Raw genomic sequence first — 19,958 nt, forward strand, 5'->3', positions numbered from 1 at the left:
TTCCATATAATCCAGAACCAGAAGCGGCTCGGGAGCGTGGAAATATAAAATGCTCGTCTTTTGCCAGGACCATGGCTTCCAGTAGGGGGTGAAATCGAACACCCCTGTCCCTATTCATACTATTGTTCTCAGACGAGCCTATCCACAAACTCTCCAGCCACTTACGGTCCCACAACCTATGCGCCTGGTCAAGGATGACAGCATTCACAGGGGGAGACCTGATGATGTTTCTCCCAATAATGCTCAGCAATGGCGGACTTATTGAACTCTGCGGTCTGTATAGCTCGCATGTGCTCCCCCAGACAGTCTTTTAGTCGCCGTCCTGTCTTCCCCACATAACATTCCCCACAATCCGGGCATTTGATCTCATATACGACCCCACTACTGGAATTCCCAGGAATGGGGTCTTTGACCTGGGACAACACTGTGTGCAACCTCCGGCCCGGAAGTTGCACACAGCGTGCCTGAAAGTCACGTAGCATTCTTGAAATTCGATCTGACAAGCCCGGAAAGTAGGGAATATAAACTGTGGCAACTGGAACGGACGGTGTTCCATGATTAGGCTCTTATAAGGCTTATATTGTGAGCCCTACCTATGCTTTGTCAAAATTCCTGGCGCAGCTGATTTCTCCTATAGTGGGACGGTCCATGTTTGTTGTTAAAGACAGTGTGGATTTTGTGAATTTTGTTAAAAGTCAAAATGTAGGGGAGAATGAAATAATGGTGTCGCTAGATGTGGTGTCATTATTTACTTGTATACCCATAGCTCATGGGGTGGAATGTGTAAAGGTGGCTCTACAAAGTGATGATACCCTAAGTACTAGATCGCACCTAAGTGTAGAGGATATATGCTGTGGCATAAAATTATGTCTTTCGAGTACGAATTTGCTATATAAAGGAGTGATGTACAAACAGGTTCACGGCACAGCTATGGGTTCTCCTATTAGCGCTATTGTCGCAAACCTGGCAATGGAAGAGTTAGAGAATAGGGTTTTTACAAGTTTGGAGTTCCCTATGCGCAAGTGGAAGAGATACATGGATGACACGTTCACTTTGGTGCAAAAAGGGGAGAGAAGAGAATGTAGTTAGTTTTCTCAATGATTTCTCTCCTTTTATACAGTTCACCTCAGAGGTAGAAGTCAATGGTTCCCTCCCATTCCTGGATGTAATGGTGAGTAGAGAAGGCTCCAGGCTTAGTACTACAGTGTTTAGGAAGCCCATGTGTAGGAGCCAGTATACCCATTATAGGTCAGCACAGACTGCGCAGCATAAAAACAGTGTGGCCAGGGCACTTTTGGGTAGGGATAGGACACATTGTAGTACCTCTGAGGAGAGAGAGAGAGAGAGAGAGAGAAATTAGCATTTAGCATTAGTAGAGGCATTTGATGCAAGCTTATGCAGCATCAGCCAAAAAAAAAATAAAGTAAAATAAATAAATAAAAAATAACCACTTCCACTTCACCAAAATTTGGTGAATTTGTTCGAAATACCTGTCCAACTGAGCCTTAAACTTATTTAGGCTATCAACTTCCACGACAAGGGATGGAAGTCTGTTCCACCTACCAACCACCCGCTGGCTAAAGGCAAATTTCCGCATATCTTTCCTACATCTGTCTTTCCTCAATTTGAATTTATGCCCTCTCAGGTGATTATTCTGAGCAAGAGGAAGAATCCCATCAGCATTGAGCATGCTCAAACCATTTAAGGCTTTGTACACCTCTATCAGATCACCTCGCTGGTGCCTAGTCTCTAGACACTGTAATTCACAAAACTTAAGCCTTTCTTCGTAAGAGCACCCCTTTGTTCCATTCACTAATCTTGTTGCCCTTCTCTGTACTCGTTCCAGCAGCTCTACATCCTTCTTGAAATGAGGCCTCCAGGCCTGTATACAGTACTCTAGGTGTGGCCTGACCATTGCCTTATACAAGGGAATAATCACCTCCTTATCCCTGCTAGAAAAATTCGTATATATCATTGACAATACACCATGAACTACTCTTGCAGCCCGTCTGCACTGCTCAGAGAACTTCATATCTGCCTGCACAACCACCCCCAGGTCCCTTTCATTCTCTACCACTGTCAGTGTAGTACCACAGAGTTGATACGTTGCTCTGGGGTTGCTGTTTCCCATATGTAGTACTTTACATTTGTCAATGTTAAACTTCATTTGCCACCTCTCCGCCCATCTGCTCAACCTTTCCAGATCCTGTTGCAGCAGCATAGTGCAGTAGTGTCCTTGACAACCCTGCCAACCATCGTTTCGTCTGCAAACTTGGACATTAAGCTTGATATACCATCATCAATATCATTTATAAATACAGAGAACAATAAAGGACCCAATACTGAACCCTGAGGGACTGCACTAATAACATTAGTCCACAATGAGCAGTGTCCGTTGATTACCACTCTCTGTCTTCTCCCCCTCAACCACCCCTTTATCCATAGCAGCAATTTGCCTCCAATGCCACACTGCTCCAATTTGTGCAGCAGTCTTTCATGTGCAACAGTATCAAAAGCCTTTCTAAGATCCAAGTATATAATATCAAAGTTATTCCCTGTATCCAGTTCTTTTGTGACTGCAGCATAGTATCCAATCAAATTGGTCAGGCAAGACTTCCCCTTAACAAAACCATGCTGTGTCCGAGCTATAACTGAAGTCTTGTCTAGATGATCCTCCAGTGCTTCTTTAACCAGTGCCTCTATTAATTTTCCGGGAACAGAAGTTAAAACTCACAGGTCTATAATTACTTGTGTCAGCCTTTGATCCTCCCTTGTGAATTGGGGTCAGATTTGCACATCTCCAGTCCATGGGTACCTCCCCTGAGTCCAAGGAAGCTCTCATAATTATGGCTAAGGGTTTGCTTACTTCCTTTGCTGCCTCCTTTAATATAATTGGATAGATCCCATCCCTCCCCAGGTGCCTTTCTTGTGTTTATCTTCAACAATTTCTCCTCCACTTTACTCTCAGTTATTACAAGATTCTCTAGCTTACTGCCAGAGTTGAATATACCTCTGGCATTCCCCTCGCTGAATAACTACTCATGTGTGAATGTCGATGCAAAATATTCATTTAGTTTGTTAGCTACCTGAGCAGGGTCATCAAGTTGACCCATCGATATCAAAAGGACCAATCTGATTCATCCCCTTCCTTCTAGAGTTTACATAAGTAAAGAAATCTTTGCTGTTTTTCTTCACATCCCTTGTAGGATCTCTCGTAATCTGCCTTCGCCTGCCTAACCTCCTTTGTAACTTGGTTACAGATCAACTTGTATCTATCATAGGCTTCTGTGTCACATGTTAATTTCTATGTATCCTATGCATTTTTCTTCTTTGCCATATGTCTCATTAGTTCATCTGACATCCACTTAGGCCTAAACCTTGAACAATATTTCTTAGTTGGTATGTAAAGCCTAGTAGCTTCCAAGATAAGTTCTTTGAATGCTTCCCATTTTGCATTTGCTGTTGGTAACATCATCAGTTGGTCCCACTGTATAGAATTTAAATACTGTCTCAGTCCATCGTAGTCGCCTTTACGAAAGCAATACCCCTTCCCTTTACCCCTAATGGTAGTTACCTCTTTGAGTAACTCCCACTTCAGAACACTGTGATCACTGCCACCTAGTGGTTCATTTATCTGCAGATTCTTAATGCATGAAGAATCACTACTGATAATCAAATCAAGAGTATTACTCCCTCTAGTTGCCTCTCGAACATGCTGATGTAGAAAACAATCATCCAATAAATCCACAAAAGCCTTGCTAGTGTGTGAGTGAGTGACCAGCCCCCAAATTCCAGTCAATATCTGGGAAATTAAAATCTCCCATTATAAGACTCTTTGATTTACTGGCCCACTCTATTTCTCTGTACAGTTTCTTATTATACTCATCAGAGTCATTAGGCCTATAGCACACTCCTACTTTCAATTTTGATCTCCCAATGCTTATGTCACACCAAACTGACTCGATACTGCACTGTCCAGCGATGTCGACTGGCTTCACTTCCTTGGATTTTATGTATTTCTTAACTAATAGCATAACCCCTCCTCCCTTCCTATCCTGTCTATCCTTTCTGTAGACATTGTAGTCCCCAAATTCCAGTTCTGCATTCCTTATATCTGTGTGACACCACGTCTCTGAAATCCCAACAATATCTGCCTTTGATGTTTTGAGCAATACCTCAAATTCATCAAATTTATTTACTAAACTCCTAGCATTGGTGTAGACGCAAGTATACATGCACCTGCTCTTCCTCTTAGCCACCCTAACACAACCCATGTGTTTACTTGTACCCCCCATGATTCCCAGCAGTCTCTGAAATATCCTGCATCTTATTTTCCAGGCTGCTGCTCATTCCAATAGAAGCAGTGCAAGAATCACTTTCTCCTCTGCCAGTGGCTACTGTTAATCTATTAGTCCTTGTATCCCCCCAATCTAGCAGTTTTCCGAGCCACCTAACACTGCCTCGATAGCATCAGCAAACATTCTTGCACCCTTTCTATTTAAGTGTATCCCTTCCTTGTAGAAGCAGTCTCTCCTGTTAACAAGTACAGTCCAGGCTGAAAAAAATTCTACCCCTTGAGCCCTGCACAATCTTTCCAGGGCTGAATTGATCGACAGGGCTCTCATCATATACTCCCTCCTATCGTGTCTGGGCAGAATTGCAGACACTTTCAAATTCAGCCCTAATTCACGGCTTTTTTTCATCAGTGACCTGTATTTGTTATGTAATTCCGCCGGTCTCCTACTCTTAATATCATTAGTGCCAACGGGTAAAATTGTATCACCTTTTGTGCCCTTAAAAGATGATATCCGCTCTAGAACGTCATCAACCTTTGCCCCTGGCAGACATACCCTGGTCCTGTTCCACCCATCTTTTTTACAAAACATGTTTCCCATTTCCCTGACAATAGAGTCACCAACAACTACTAGTTCCTTTGGGACCAGTGCATTCTGCCTTGGGGGTTGCCGTTAAGTTGCGCGATGACCAAGTGCAAGCTCTGGCATTGGTGTGGGCAGCTGAGAGCTTGATGGGCCCCTCACTTGTAATCCTTCGAGGGCATCCACCCTGTCCTTCAAGCTCTCATATAGGCCCATAACAACGCTGAGTTGTCGCCTGATTTCCTTACACTCCTTGCATCGCGCACATACAAAGACATCCCCCATGGCAGTATCATGTCCCATACCTCACTGCTCCGCAAACATCAAGCAAATAGTGCATCTTAAAAGGCTGTGATTCAGAGGGCAACTGCCCCCCTCAGTTCTTCTCTGAGCCACAGCATTCCCATTAGCTTGAGCCTTTTGCTTTGCTGCTCTGGTTTGAGTCATGATTTCGATTTACTTTCAATAAAATTTCAATTTCAGTATAAAATTAAATCCTAAACTTGTATCCCAACACAGTTATAACGCTATATTTATGTTTCAGTAACGAGTGTTATCTACGAATATTTGTTTCAGTAACGAGTGTTATCTACGAAATCCCTTTATATAACTTCCGTATCAAGTTATGTATTAATTATTTATTTTTACTAATTATTTATGTTACGTAACCTAAGTGGTTATATGTATAGTTAAAAGTACATATTTAACTGCCAAATTGCACCGGCAACTCCCGTCCTCAGCCCCAAATTGGGCAAGTTAGGGCAGATCTTATGAAATGCGGTTACCCCCAGAGGGTCATTGATAAATATAATAGAGGCGGGAGCCTAATCATGGAATATCGTCCGTTCCAGTTGCCACAGTTTATATTCCTTACTATCCGGGCTTGTCAGATTGAATTTCAAGAATGCTACGTGACTTTCAGGCACATTGTGTGCAACTTCCGGGCCGGAGGTTGCACACAGTGTTGTCCCAGGTCAAAGACCCCATTCCTGGGGATTCCAGTAGTGGGGTCGTATATGAGATCAAATGCCCGGATTGTGGGGAATGTTATGTGGGGAAGACAGGACGGCGACTAAAAGACTGTCTGGGGGAGCACATGGGAGCTATACAGACCGCAGAGTTCAATAAGTCCGCCATTGCTGAGCATTATTGGGAGAAACATCATCAGGTCTCCCCCTGTGAATGCTGTCATCCTTGACCGGGCGCATAGGTTGTGGGACCGTAAGTGGCTGGAGAGTTTGTGGATAGGCTCGTCTGAGAACAATAGTATGAATAGGAAAAGGGGTGTTCGATTTCACCCCCTACTGGAAGCCGTGGTCCTGGCAAAAGACGAGCGTTTTATATTTCCCCGCTCCCGAGCCGCTTCTGGTTCTGGATTATATGGAAGAAATATTGAGCATGCGCTGGTCAACCACGTGTGCTGTGAGCCTGTTACTTAAGGATGTGTTGTTCAAACATCATTGTTGTTGAGAAAGGAGGCGTAAGCCTCCGAAAGCTTCAGTCAATGTTTTATCGCTTTTAATTTTATTATATTTTATTGTATTTTAAATATTTTATTTATAGTTTATTGTATATTAAAATTTTTATCATATATATTTTATTTTGTAAATCAGTCTTTTGCACATATTATTTTACAGTGTAGTATTGTTTGGTACATTTTATAATTTTCAGTATTAAACCATTATAGTTAAACGGTAAATGGGAATCAGACTGTTAGATAAGAAGAGAAACACATGGATTAGGCAGCAAACTCAAGTAAAGGACATTCTTATCAAAACTAAAGAACTAAAATGGTCTTGGGCAGGACACATAGCTCGAAGACATGATGACAGATGGACTCAGAAAATAACAGAATGGTACCCAAGAGGAGCTAGGAGAAAACCTGGAAGACAAAGGCGGAGATGGATAGATGAAATTCATGAGTTTTTGAGTAGTAAATGGATGGCCAGTGCTCAAAACAGAAGGAACTGGAAAGTTGCTGGAGAGGCCTTCATCCTGCAGTGGATTGAAAATGGCTGATGATGATGATGATGAGTTAAACGGTTGGTGTATTTGTTTTAAATTCTGGATATGTACTCTCCCAACTTTAGAGGCCTTTTTCAGGATCTCATTATTCATTACAGTGTCAGACTAAAGAAGAGAATTATAAAGTGTACTACTTTAAAGTACAGTAAAATGTGCTTAAAGTGCTCACTGACAGAACTACTAATTTTAGGCAAAAACTCTGCATATGATTATATGCAGAGTTTTAAATTTTCATTTAGTGGCCATTTTAGGATGATTACATGGTCAACCAAGAGTAAGAATGTGTAAGTGTATATAATTTAGCTAAGACAAAAGCATGTGATAGAAAATATTTATATAATTCAATTATATGTATATAAAATAATATTCAAAACAAAACTAAGAAAAAATATATGCTCTATCTATATTCTGACATGACATTTTACAAGAATGTTCATCACTAACATATTTGTGGTCATATGAATTAGAACACAATCAACTCAACTACATGTGCTACAGTGCTTTTATGTTTTTTTTACCACTCACTAAAAACCGCATGGGTTATGTATATTTTTTTCTGTGATATTAATAAAAAGAAATACAGCACCTGGCTTTGGTTTCTTCATTTATTTCATTAGGGAATGTATCCATTTCTTTGGGTGCAATTTTGCCGTCTTCTACAAATTATTTTAGGAAGTATGTCTCTTTCTTTGTATATTAGTCCTAACAATTCTAAACACTTTTTTTGTTGAAAATCAAAACACTATAATAAAGGGTGTTTAAACCACCAAACCCACACAGTGACATATACTTTTGGTTACACTTGATAGGTGCATAGCTTCATGTGGTTTCTGCTAGATAACCACCGTCCCATCTGCTCGAAATTAGCATTAGCATTAGTTGAGGAATATGATGGAAGAATGCAAGCTTATACAGCATCAGCCAAAAAAAAAAAAAAAAAAAAAAAAAAAACCCCTTCCCATTTCACCCATCTGGTCACTCCAAATGTTTGTCTAGTTCAGCCTTAAATTTATTTAAGCTATCAAATTCCACAACAACAACAACAGATGGAAGTCTGTTCCAACAATTAACTAACTGCTGGCTAAAGGCAAACTTCCACACGTCTATTTTACAACTGTCTTTCCTCAATTTGAATTTTTGCCCCCTCAGGTTCTTAATCTGAGCAAGTGGAAGTAAGCATTGAGCCTGCTCAATCCATTCAAGGCCTTATACACCTCAACCAGATCACCTTGCAGGTGCCTAGTCTCCAGATGCTGCAACTTGCAGAACTTAAGCCTTTCTTCATAAGCACACCCCTTTGTTCCTCTCACCAGTTTCGATGCCCTTCTTTGTACTCGTTCTAGCAACTCTACATCCTTTCTAAAATGAGGCCTCCAGACCTGTACACAGTTGGTATGTTTCTCTTGGGTTACTACTACCCAAATACAGTACTTTGCATTTGTCAATGTTAAACATCAGTTGCCACTTCTTAGCCATCTGCCTAATTTTTCTAAATAACTAGAAATGGGACTCATCGGACCAGGAGACCGATCTCCAATCATCCAAGGTCCAGTGCTGATGTTCTTTCACCCATTTAAGGTGTACAGTCCCGTGTCGTGGCATTAGCAAGGGATTCTGGTGGGTCGGCGGCTCCCTTAACCTATTGCAGCAAATGATCACCTGATAGTCTTGGTGGAGACGTTTTTGGCACCTCCCTCATTGAAGTCAGTGGGATTTGTGCCACTATCACTATCAAGTTGTCTGAAACAATGCGAGACAGATATCGATGGCCACATTCATCCACCATCTTTCTCTGCCCACAGCGCTGAAATGTTAATCTGGAAATGATGAAATCGATGATGAAATTTCCACGATGAAATGTTAATCTGGAAATGGCATATTCCCGAGACACTCTTTATACAATTGCTCCATCTCCATTCAACATACTGTTGAATGGGGATGGTGCAATTTCTGTATCGCCTCTGCGATAGAGTGACCCATGCATCGAGCACCCACTATCATCCCTCTTTCAAAGTCCATTAACTCACAATGTTTATCAATACTGACGTAGCGTTGCCATATAAGTGAATGCAGTGATGCACTGAACCTATATACCTGCCAAGTGGTAGGTTTGTCCACTAGTGAGAGGGGTGACAGCATCACTTTGCCCAGGAACCAGGTAGCCCATGAATTCTGTCTTTTTTTTTTTTTTTTGGTAGTAGTTATTGGCGCATCGGCTTTTGTGGCTATAATGCACCTCCCAAGGTTTTTGCAGTACTTTGATCCAAGCCCGAGGCGGGATTCGAACCCGCGACCTTTGGGTTGCTAGGTAGGCCTTTACCCACGCAGCTAGCCCGGTCGGCTTTGTATGAATTCTGTCCTTGCAGGTACTATTACAAGTATCTCAAAACAAAGTAGTTCCTTGTCCAATTTATAGTGGTGACTTGGACTGACCAGTACCAAGATATATCATCATTGTGCTACTTTGTTGTGAAATACCTTTAATGATTTGAGTTACAGTTAATCATTGTCTCAATTTGCAATGTCTGCATGGCAGTGTTCATGTTGATTTCTCAGTGTTCTCCTTTTATATTTGTTTCATTATTTTTATATTTTGAATATATAAATAATTTTATATTTTGAACATAAAAATAATCCTTTAAAATGCCGAATAGAAAATGTGTTTACTAACAGTTTAAAGGAGCAATTCCCGTTTATAAAAAAAATCAGTGTTAGTGATGATTTCTCAAAAGTGGAGTGTTCCTTGTGCCGTGCTGTGTTTAGCATTGGTCATGGAGTAAAGGCAGATAAATTTAATCATGTCAGCACAAAAAAAACATAAGGCTGCTGTGGCTGTAAAATCCTTCAGTCAATCATTAATGTCATTTTTAGGCAAAGAAACTCTGGGTGACGAAGAAAGAGATCTAGCTGCAAAAGAGGCTATGTTTGTTTATCGTACTATCAAACACAATCATAGTTTCTAGTCAATGGACTGTACTTCAGCTCTTTTAAAAATTTTAATATTATATCTGAAGGAAATCTTTCCATTCGTTGGAAGGTGTGTCATCTACTATTAGAGAAACATATGGCTCTCTGGCTCACCACAAATCCATATATTTCTCTAATGGTAAATGGCAAACCTCCCACCAAATAGTTTTTATCAGCATATCTTAAAACTTTCCAAAATATATTACAATCAACATCTTTTTTTATTTAAAATAATTCAGAAAATATGAAATAATTCAGAAAATCAGAATATATGAAAAAATCAAATAAATACCTGTCATATCCTGTCCACCTGAGCAACAAGCCATTAAAAAGCACTGGGGAATTCTTGCAACTACGGAACTGTGTAGGAATTTCAACTGTCACATCTAGAGGATGCTCCCACATATTTACTCGACTAATACGTCCATGGAAGCCAGCACCTGTTACTGCTTTATTCTGTTTATTTAGAGGACTACCCAAATTAACCCAACCACTAGAAAAATAAAAAATCAAATTTATCAAAAAACCTCCCCTTACAAGTAAAGATGCTAATGCTCAGTAATGCTATTTAACAAAAACAGTTCTGGCAACAACATTGTATAAATATAAATGTTAAACAGGAACCAACTGGTGTAGGCTATGTACAAAAGGAGACAGGATAGTTGTTATTCTGGACAGTATATAAGGTGTTACAAAATGTTCGTGGACTGATTTTGAATCTTGAAACTACAGCACCAATGACTCTCTAGATATAGTAATCAGTGAACATCTCATTTATCTGCAGTCACTTTGAATTAGCATGCATTGAACAGAAGGAATTTTATGTGTTTCTTTGTATTTTGAAATGAGTGATTTTACTGAGCAGAGATTTGCATCAAATTTTCTTTCAAATTAGGGAAAAGTGCAACAAAAATCCATAATGCTAAAAATATCTTTTGTAGAGTTTTTGTGTTATTAAAAGACTTTTCAATAGGTCACAAAGCTTAAAGAGGGCTGAATGTCCATTGAAGGTGATTCTCACTCTGGTGACCCTTCAATTTCAAAAACCAATGATTCAATTACTTGTGTTTGGGATCTGATCAGGAGTGATTGACATTTAACTATTCATGAATTTGATGGTGAAATTGGTACATTTTATGGGACATGTCAATCAATTTTAGTACAAGATTTGAGAATGAGATTCTTTTCAGCCAACTTAGTACCCTGCATCCTCACTGATGATCACAGATATGGAGAGTTCTTACACATCAGGATCTTTGTCAATGTGCTACTCCAGACCCACACTTTGTTTCATCAACCATTAATGGTGACAAATCATCATGAGTGTATGGCTATCACTTGACCTGTATAGTCCAGTGAACCAGAAATACTGAATACCATTCCAGCGATCCAAGAATATTGCAAAAACAGTTCTACAGTGATTGCACAATGTTTTGGAGAAAATGGCTGGAAAAGGGGGCTTATGAAACTGACACCTGCATCATGATAATGCCTCTACACAGTTGGTGCTTCCATTTAAGAACTTCTTGTGAACCATGCTATCACATTAGTATGCTAATCAGCAGATTTAGCTGCCTGTAATTTTATTCCCACACAAGCTTAGGTCATCTGAAAAGATCCTATATTTGCAGAAATTGAGGAAATTATTCAAAACATGACAAGAACTATTAATAATTACAAAAGAAGCCAATTGGGAATGCTTTGAGATATTTCAGAAACATTGCATACAGCACCACAGAGACTACTTTGAAGGAGATCTATCTGAACAGCCAGAGAGCTTCATCACTTTCCTAATATTAGTTCAGTCTTCAAACTTTTTGATCATACCTCATAAATGCAGTGATTCTGTGCCATGTTTATGAAATTAGTTTAGTGTCATAGGGTAAAGACTGAAATCTCATGAGATAAAATATAAAGGAATATTTCTAATGGAAAGTTGCAGACATGATGCATTGTCTACTGAACTGTGGTTAGGTGAGTAATATTGTTTTGATGTGACCACACATGACAATGTGGGTTGTCATGTGGCTAGAGCTAAGAAGGCATTACTGCAGCAGTGGCAAAAGAATATCCTTGAATATCCCCTCCCAATCCAGATACCATTGCTTGTGACTGTTTTGTCACACGAGATGAAGGAGCCATTCAGTGGTCCTGGGGTATCAGATGCCTCTTACATGTTTGGTAATAAGTTCTACAGCCGACCGGGCTAGCCGAGTGGGTAAAGTACCTGCCCGGCAACCCAAAGGTCGCGGGTTCGATTCCCGCCTCGGGCTTGGATCAAAGTACTGCAAAAACCTTGGGAGGTGCAATATGGCCACAGAAGCCGATGCGCTAACAACTACCAAATCAAAAAAATAAAAAATAAAATAAAAATAAGTTCTACAGGAGGCTCAAGGTTACTCTGACAAAATTGAACCCTGAGCTGGTCATGTGGAGTTGATAGGGACCCAGACAATATTTCAGCAATTTGTGCTCTTCATCAACATTTTTAGAAAACCTGAAACTCCTAACAGCTGTTTCTGAAAATGTTTACTTGATTTCTCTAATGAAAATTCCAGAAATCTCTGTTAATTATTTCACAATTAGGAAAAATTTGTGAAAAAAGTTAAACCAAATTATATGCACTTTTTGAGAGGCATCTGTCATATGCAGTTTACTTTTGATAGCAAGCTGGCTTTATTGCCATATGCCTTCCTTCAACTGGTAATGCTCTCTCTGGCTTTGATTACATTGATGCATCAACTGGAATCAAAATGTTGATGTGTGTTTCACATTTCATGAGTGAATACCCGCTAATTAGTGGCAACTAATTGCAGGCATTTGTTGAAGCACCCAAGTTTTCAATTTGCATTTCACTCACTTAAAGGTCTAAAGGGAGCTTTCATTTCAAAAATTAAAAAACATATGTTTTCAATATAAAAAATGGATTTTGACAGTTGTGTTCAAAAAAATTGAAAATAAAGATGCCATCAAAAAAGTGAACAATTTTGAATTATTTTTCACCTTGCATGCCCAGAGGAAGAGCCATTCATTTATTATTATTATTATTATTCTTATTGATAAATTCGAATTCTCTTGATAAATAAAAAAATTATTCAGATTATTATTATTTTTTTTATTATTCAGATTATTATTATTATTCTTATTATTCAGATTATTATTATTATTTTTATTATTCAGATTATTATTATTATTATTATTATTCAGATTATTATTATTATTCTTATTATTCAGATTATTATTATTATTCATTATTATTATTATTCAGATTCCCGCTAGAGGGCTAAGTGTAAGCATGTCTACTGTATCAATGCTCCTAGAGTAAATTGGAAATATTTGCCATTTGTAAGTTGAAAAATTCTTTCTATTGTTGTTTATTTAGTGCAAGTACATTTTCTGAAACGTCTTGTGTTGGCTACTCCTAAGGTTTGCAAACAGGAGTCAAAATATATGAAAAAAGTGCAACCTACTGTTGCACGTGCAAGAAGTGGTATGTCATGGCTGCAACAATGGATATCATTATAGATGCTCATTGAAAGAGGCAACCTATAAAGGAATGACGAAGCATAAGCAAAAACAGTGGAGGTGTATTATCTTGTGCAGAAAAAGAAGAGAAGGAAGAAAGAAGTAAAAATTCCTACTTGGCAGAAGAATTTCACAATTCGCTGCATCCACCAAATGAAGACTTAGAGTTAGCACAAAAGCAGGTGAACACCCTTAACATAGAAGACATACTAAGAAAGCTATCCAGCAAAATTCATTTGCTCGATTTACCAATAGAAATTGTTCCAATAAAGAAGCAAATAGAGGACCTGAAGACAGAAGTGGAAGATATCAAGAAATCGATTTCGTTTGTCTCAGAATCATTTGACAAAATACAACAAAGCATAAGCAAACTGCAGGATTCCAATGCTGCAATCACCAAAAGAATTGTGGATCTGGAAGATTCATTCAAGCAAAATGAGGAAAATTCAAACTTACTTAACTTAAGGATTGACTCGATGAAACAGCAGATGTTATCAAATAACGTAGAAATAGTAGGTTTAACCGGATTAACAGGCCAAGATCCAAAGCTTGTTATACAGGAGCTAGGACTTGCATCGAAGCTACAGCACAATGAAGAAGTTGAACACTATTACATACCCAACAATAAGAAATCAAACGACAAGCCTACACTAATTGTGAAATTTTCAAATCATGTGGTAAAGAAAAATGGATGAGAAAGGCAAAGGAGATCCGACTGACAACAAGTGATGTATATCAGAACAATAGCAATATTCCAATCTACATAAATGACCACCTAACAACTTACCTCAAGTAATTGTTTTGGGAAACAAAGCAATTAGTAAAAACTCAGTTACAAATTTTTATGGTTGAAACATGGAAGGATCTATGTGAAGAAGAAAGAATCTTCAAGAGCCATTAGAATTCTGAGTTCAAAGGATCTGCAGTATATAAAATAGACTGTTTAATTGTGAATAATTGTCATTTTCTGAAATCTAGACCTAAGGTAAAATCAAGACATCAGGTGTGCTTTTTGAGAAATCACAGACTTTCAATTCAACTTTGCATTTTTGAAATAATCCTAGTATTCAAGTGCTTATAATTGATAAAAATCAGTTCTTTATGGTAGCTCTGAATATCAGATCATTAAGAAAAAATTGTTTTAACTTTTTACAATACTGTATATTAATGCAATGAAAGAATATATTTCATGTATAGTCTTAACAGAGGTTAACATAAAAAGTGATGAAATTTCAAATTATAACATACAAGGTTATGACAAGGTCTAAATTTTGAGAGATTTGAGAAGGGGTGGAGGAATAATAATATACTATAGAACACGCTTTAAGGCAATACAGGTCAACCACTTAACTCGGTCTTGTGAAAACTGCTGTGTCAAATTATCGGGAGATAATCCAGAAAACATATTCATGATTTGTGCATTTTATAGGCCCCCATCAGATTCAATAAACAGCTTCCTAATAGAATTAGATAACATAATTTTGTAATGGGATGACATACAGACTGAAAAGACTATACTAGTAGGAGATTTCAATATCAATTTACTAACACATTAGCATTAGTAGAGGCATATGATGCAAGAAAGCAAGCTTATTCAGCATCAGCCAAAAAAAAAAAAAAAAAACACACCACTCCCACTTCACCCCTCCGTTCGTTCGAAATACCTGTCCAGTTGAGCTTTCAATTTGTTTAGGCTATCAACTTCAACAACAAGTGATGGAAGTCGGTTCCAACAACCAACCACCCGCTGGCCAAAGGCAAATTTCTGCACATCTATCCGACATCCGTCCTTCCTCAATTTGAATTTATGCCCTCTGAGCTGATTATTCTGAGCAAGATGAAGAATCCCATTGGCATTGAGCATGCTCAAACCATTCAAAGCCTTATACACCTCTATCAGATCATCTCGCCGGTGCCTAGTCTCCAGACTCTGTAATTTGCAAAACTTAAGCCTTTCTTCGTAAGAGCAACCCTTTGTTCCATTCACTAATCTTGTTGCCCTTCTCTGTACCCGTTCCAGCAGATCTACATCCTTCTTGAAATGAGGCCTCCAGACCTGTATACAGTACTCAAGATGTGGCCTAACCATTGCCTTATACAAGGGAATAATCACCTCCTTATCCCTGCTAGAAACGTTCCTGTATATCATTGACAAGACACCATGAGCTACTCTTGCAGCTCGTCTGCACTGCTCAGAGAACTTCATATCTGCCTGCACAATTATCCCCAGGTCCTTTTCATTCTCCACCACTGTCAGTGTAGTACCACAGAGTTGATACGTTGTTCTGGGGTTACTGTTTCCCATATGTAGTACTTTACATTTGTCAATGTTAAACTTCATTTGCCACCTCTCAGCCCATCTGTTCAACCTTTCCAGATCCTGTTGCAGCAGCATAGCGTCAGTAGTGTCCTTAAAACCCTGCCAACCTTTGTATCATCTGCAAACTGGGACATTAAACTTGATATCCCATCATCAATATCATTCATAAACACCGAAAACAACAACGGACCCAACACTGAACCCTGAGGAACTCCACTAATAACATTAGTCCACGTTGAGCAGTGTCCATTGATTACCACTCTCTGTCTTCTGCCACTCAACCATCCCCTTATCCATAGCAGCAATTTGCCTCCAATTCCACACTGCTCCAATTTGTGCAGGAGTCTTCCATGTGCAACAGTATCAAAAGCCTTTCTAAGATCCAAATATATAATATCAAAGTTATTCCCTGCATCCAGTTCTTTTGTGACTACATCATAGTATCCAATCAAATTGGTCAGGCAAGACCTGCCCTTAACAAAACCATGCTGCGTCTGAGCTATAACTGAATTCCTGTCTAGATGATCCTGCAGTGCTTCTTTAACCAGTGCCTCCATTAATTTACCTGGAACAAAAGTTAAACTAACAGGTCTATAATTACTTGTGTCAGCCTTTGATCCTCCTTTGCGAATTGGGGTTACATTTGCACATCTCCAGTCTATGGGGACCTCCTCTGAGTCCAAAGAAGCTCTCATAATTATGGCTACGGGTTTGCTTACTTCCTTTGCTGCCTCCTTTAATATAACTGGATAGATCCCATCCACCCTTGCGGCGCCTCCATAGCCAGGTGGGAAGGAGCAGCAGTGCATAGCACACGATTCTTGATTAGACCGGGGTTCGAGCCCGTCACCACCAAATACGAAGAATGCGGAAAGGTCAGGGAATGACCACCGCATATCCTCGAGCAATATGGCCTTAGTTGCTAATGCTCCAAATAACAAACAAACAAACAAACCCATCCACCCCAGGTGCCTTTTTTATGTTTATCATCAACAATCTCTCCTCCACTTTCTTCTCAGTTATTACAAAATCATCCAGCTCCCTGCCAATGTTTACTTTACCTACATCATTCTCCTTCCTCAATAACTCCTCATGCGTGAATGTAGATGCAAAATACTCGTTTAGATTGTTAGCCACCTGAGCAGGATCCTCAACTGTTGAACCATCAATATCCAGTGGACCAATCTGATTCATCCCTTTCCTTCTTGAGTTTAAATATGTAAAGAACTCTTTTCTGTTTTTCTTTGCATCCTTTGCCAAGGATTTTTCGTAGTCTGCCTTTGCCTGCCTAATCTCCTTTGTGACTTGGTTACAGACCAACTTATATCTATCATAGGCTTCCATGTCACCCATTAATTTGTATGTATCCCATGCATTTTTCTTCTCTGCCACCTGTCTCATCAGTTCATCTGACAACCATTTAGGCCTAAACCTTGAACAATATTCTATACAGTGGGATTAAATTCTATACAGTGGGACCAACTGATGATGTTACCAACAGCAAATTCAAAATGGGAAGCATTCAAAGAACTTATCTTGGAAGCTACTAGGCTTTACATACCAACTAAGAAATATTGTTCAAGGTTTAGGCCAAAATGGATGTCAGATGAACTAATGAGGCATATGGCAGAGAAGAAAAATGCATGGGATACTTACAAATTAACACATGACACAGAAGCCTATGATAGATACAAGTTGATATGCAACCAAGTTACAAAGGAGGTTAGGCAGGCGAAGGCAGATTACGAGAAATCCTTGGCAAGGGATGCAAAGAAAAACAGCAAAGAGTTCTTTACTTATGTAAACTCTAGAAGGAAAGGGATGAATCAGATTGGTCCACTTGATATTGATGGGTCAAGTGTTGATGATCCTGCTCAGGTAGCTAACAAACTAAATGAATATTTTGCATCGACATTCACACATGAGGAGTTATTCAGCGAGGGGAATGCCAGAGGTGTATTCAACTCTAGCAGTAAGTTACAGAATCTTGAAATAACTGGGAGTAAAGTGGAGGAGAAACTGTTGAAGATAAACACAAGAAAGGCACCCGGGGTGGATGGGATCTATCCAGTTATATTAAAGGAGGCAGCAAAGGAAGTAAGCAAACGCTTAGCCATAATTATGAGAGCTTCCTTGGACTCAGGGGAGGTACCCATAGACTGGAAATGTGCAAATGTGACTCCAATTCACAAAGGAGGATCAAAGGCTGACACAAGTAATTATAGACCTGTGAGCTTAACTTCTGTTCCAGGAAAATTAATGGAGGCACTGGTTAAAGAAGCACTGCAGGATCATTTAGACAAGACTTCAGTTATAGCTCAGACACAGCATGGTTTTGTTAAGGGGAAGTCTTGCCTGACCAACTTGATTGGATACTATGATGCAGTCACAAAAGAACTGGATGCAGGGAATAACTTTGATATTATATACTTGGATCTTAGAAATGCTTTTGATACTGTTGCACATGGAAGACTGCTACACAAATTGGAGCACTGTGACATTGGAGGCAAATTGCTGCTATGGATAAAGGGGTGGTTGAGGGGGAGAAGACAGAGAGTGGTAATCAATGGACACTGCTCATCGTGGACTGATGTTATTAATGGAGTCCCTCAGGGCTCAGTGTTGGGTCCATTATTGTTTTCTGTATTTATAAATGATATTGATGATGGTATATCGGGATTAATGTCCAAGTTTGCAGACGATACAAAGGTTGGCAGGGTTGTCAAGGACACTACTGACACTATGCTGCTGCAACAGGATCTGGAAAGGTTGAGCAGATGGGCTGAGAGGTGGCAAATGAAGTTTAACATTGACAAATGTAAAGTACTACACATGGGAAACAGCAACCCCAGAGCAACATATCAACTCTGTGGTACAACACTGACAGTGGTAGAGAATGAAAGGGTCTTGGGGGTGGTTGTGCAGGCAGATATGAATTCTCTGAGCAGTGCAGACGGGCTGCAAGAGTAGCTCATGGAGTATTGTCAATGATATACAGGAATTTTTCCAGCAGGGATAAGGAGGTGATTATTCCATTGTATAAGGCGATGGTCAGGCCACACCTAGAGTACTGTATACAGGTCTGGAGGCCTCATTTCAAGAAGGATGTAGAGCTGCTGGAACGAGTACAGAGAAGGGCAACAAGATTAGTGAATGGAACAAAGGAGTGCTCTTACGAAGAAAGGCTTAAGTTTTGCAAATTACAGTGTCTGGAGACTAGGCACCAGCGAGGTGATCTGATAGAGGTGTATAAAGCCTTGAATGGTTTAAGCATGCTCAATGCTGATGGGATTCTTCCTCTAGCTCAGAATAATCACCTGAGAGGGCATAAATTCAAATTGAGGAAAGACAGATGTAGGATAGACGTGCGGAAATTTGCCTTTAGCCAGCGGGTGGTTGGTTGGTGGAACAGACTTCCATCCCTTGTGGTGGAGGTTGATAGCCTAAATAAGTTTAAGGTTCAGCTGGACAGGTATTTTGAACGAACAGAGGGGTGAAGTGGAAGTGGTTTTTTTTTTTGGCTGATGCTGCATAAACTTGCTTTCTTGCATCAAATGCCTCTACTAATGCTAATGCTAATATTTCTTAGTTGGTATGTAAAGCCTGGTAGCCTCCAAGATTAGTTCCTTGAATGCTTCCCATTTTGAGTTTGCTGTTGGTAACATCATCAGTTGGTCCCACTGTATAGAATTTAAATACTGTCTCAGACCATCATAGTCGCCTTTACGAAAACAAAAACCCTTCCCTTTACCTCTGATGGTAGTTACCTCCTTGAGTAAATCCCACTTCAACACACTGTGATCACTGCCACCTAGTGGTTCATTTATCTGCAGATTCTTAATGCATGAAGAATCACTACTGATAATCAGATCAAGAGTATTGCTCCCTCTTGTTGCCTCACGAACATGCTGATGTAGAAAACAATCATCCAATAAATCCACAAAAGCCTTGCTAGTGTGCGAGTGACCAATCCACAAATTCCAGTCAATATCTGGGAAATTAAAATCCCCCATTATAAGACTCTCTGATTTACTGGCCCACTCTATTTCCCTGTACAATATCTTATTATACTCATCAGAGTCATTAGGCCTATAGCACACTCCTACTCTCAATTTTGATTTCCCTATGCTTATGTCACACCAAACTGACTCGACACTGCCCTGTCCATCGATGTCGACTGGCTTCACTTCCTTGGACTTTATGTGTTTCTTAACTAATAGCATAACCCCTCCTCCCCTCCTGTC

General features: G+C 39.6%; 1 protein-coding gene across 1 annotated transcript in view; it reads right to left on the bottom strand.

The window, feature by feature from the left end:
- Nucleotides 1-19,958, bottom strand: part of LOC150081645 (uncharacterized) — a 981,095-nt gene that overhangs the window by 222,878 nt on the left and 738,259 nt on the right. Inside the window, exon 42 of the mRNA XM_090380575.1 lies at nt 10,162-10,362. Coding sequence (XP_090236701.1) covers nt 10,162-10,362 — 201 coding nt within the window. The remainder of the gene's footprint in view (nt 1-10,161; nt 10,363-19,958) is intronic.

The sequence above is a fragment of the Mastigoproctus giganteus genome, chromosome 8 (genome assembly GCF_048544385.1).
Source record: "Mastigoproctus giganteus isolate SK-2022 chromosome 8, ASM4854438v1, whole genome shotgun sequence".
Classification (NCBI taxonomy): Eukaryota; Metazoa; Arthropoda; class Arachnida; order Uropygi; family Thelyphonidae; genus Mastigoproctus; species Mastigoproctus giganteus.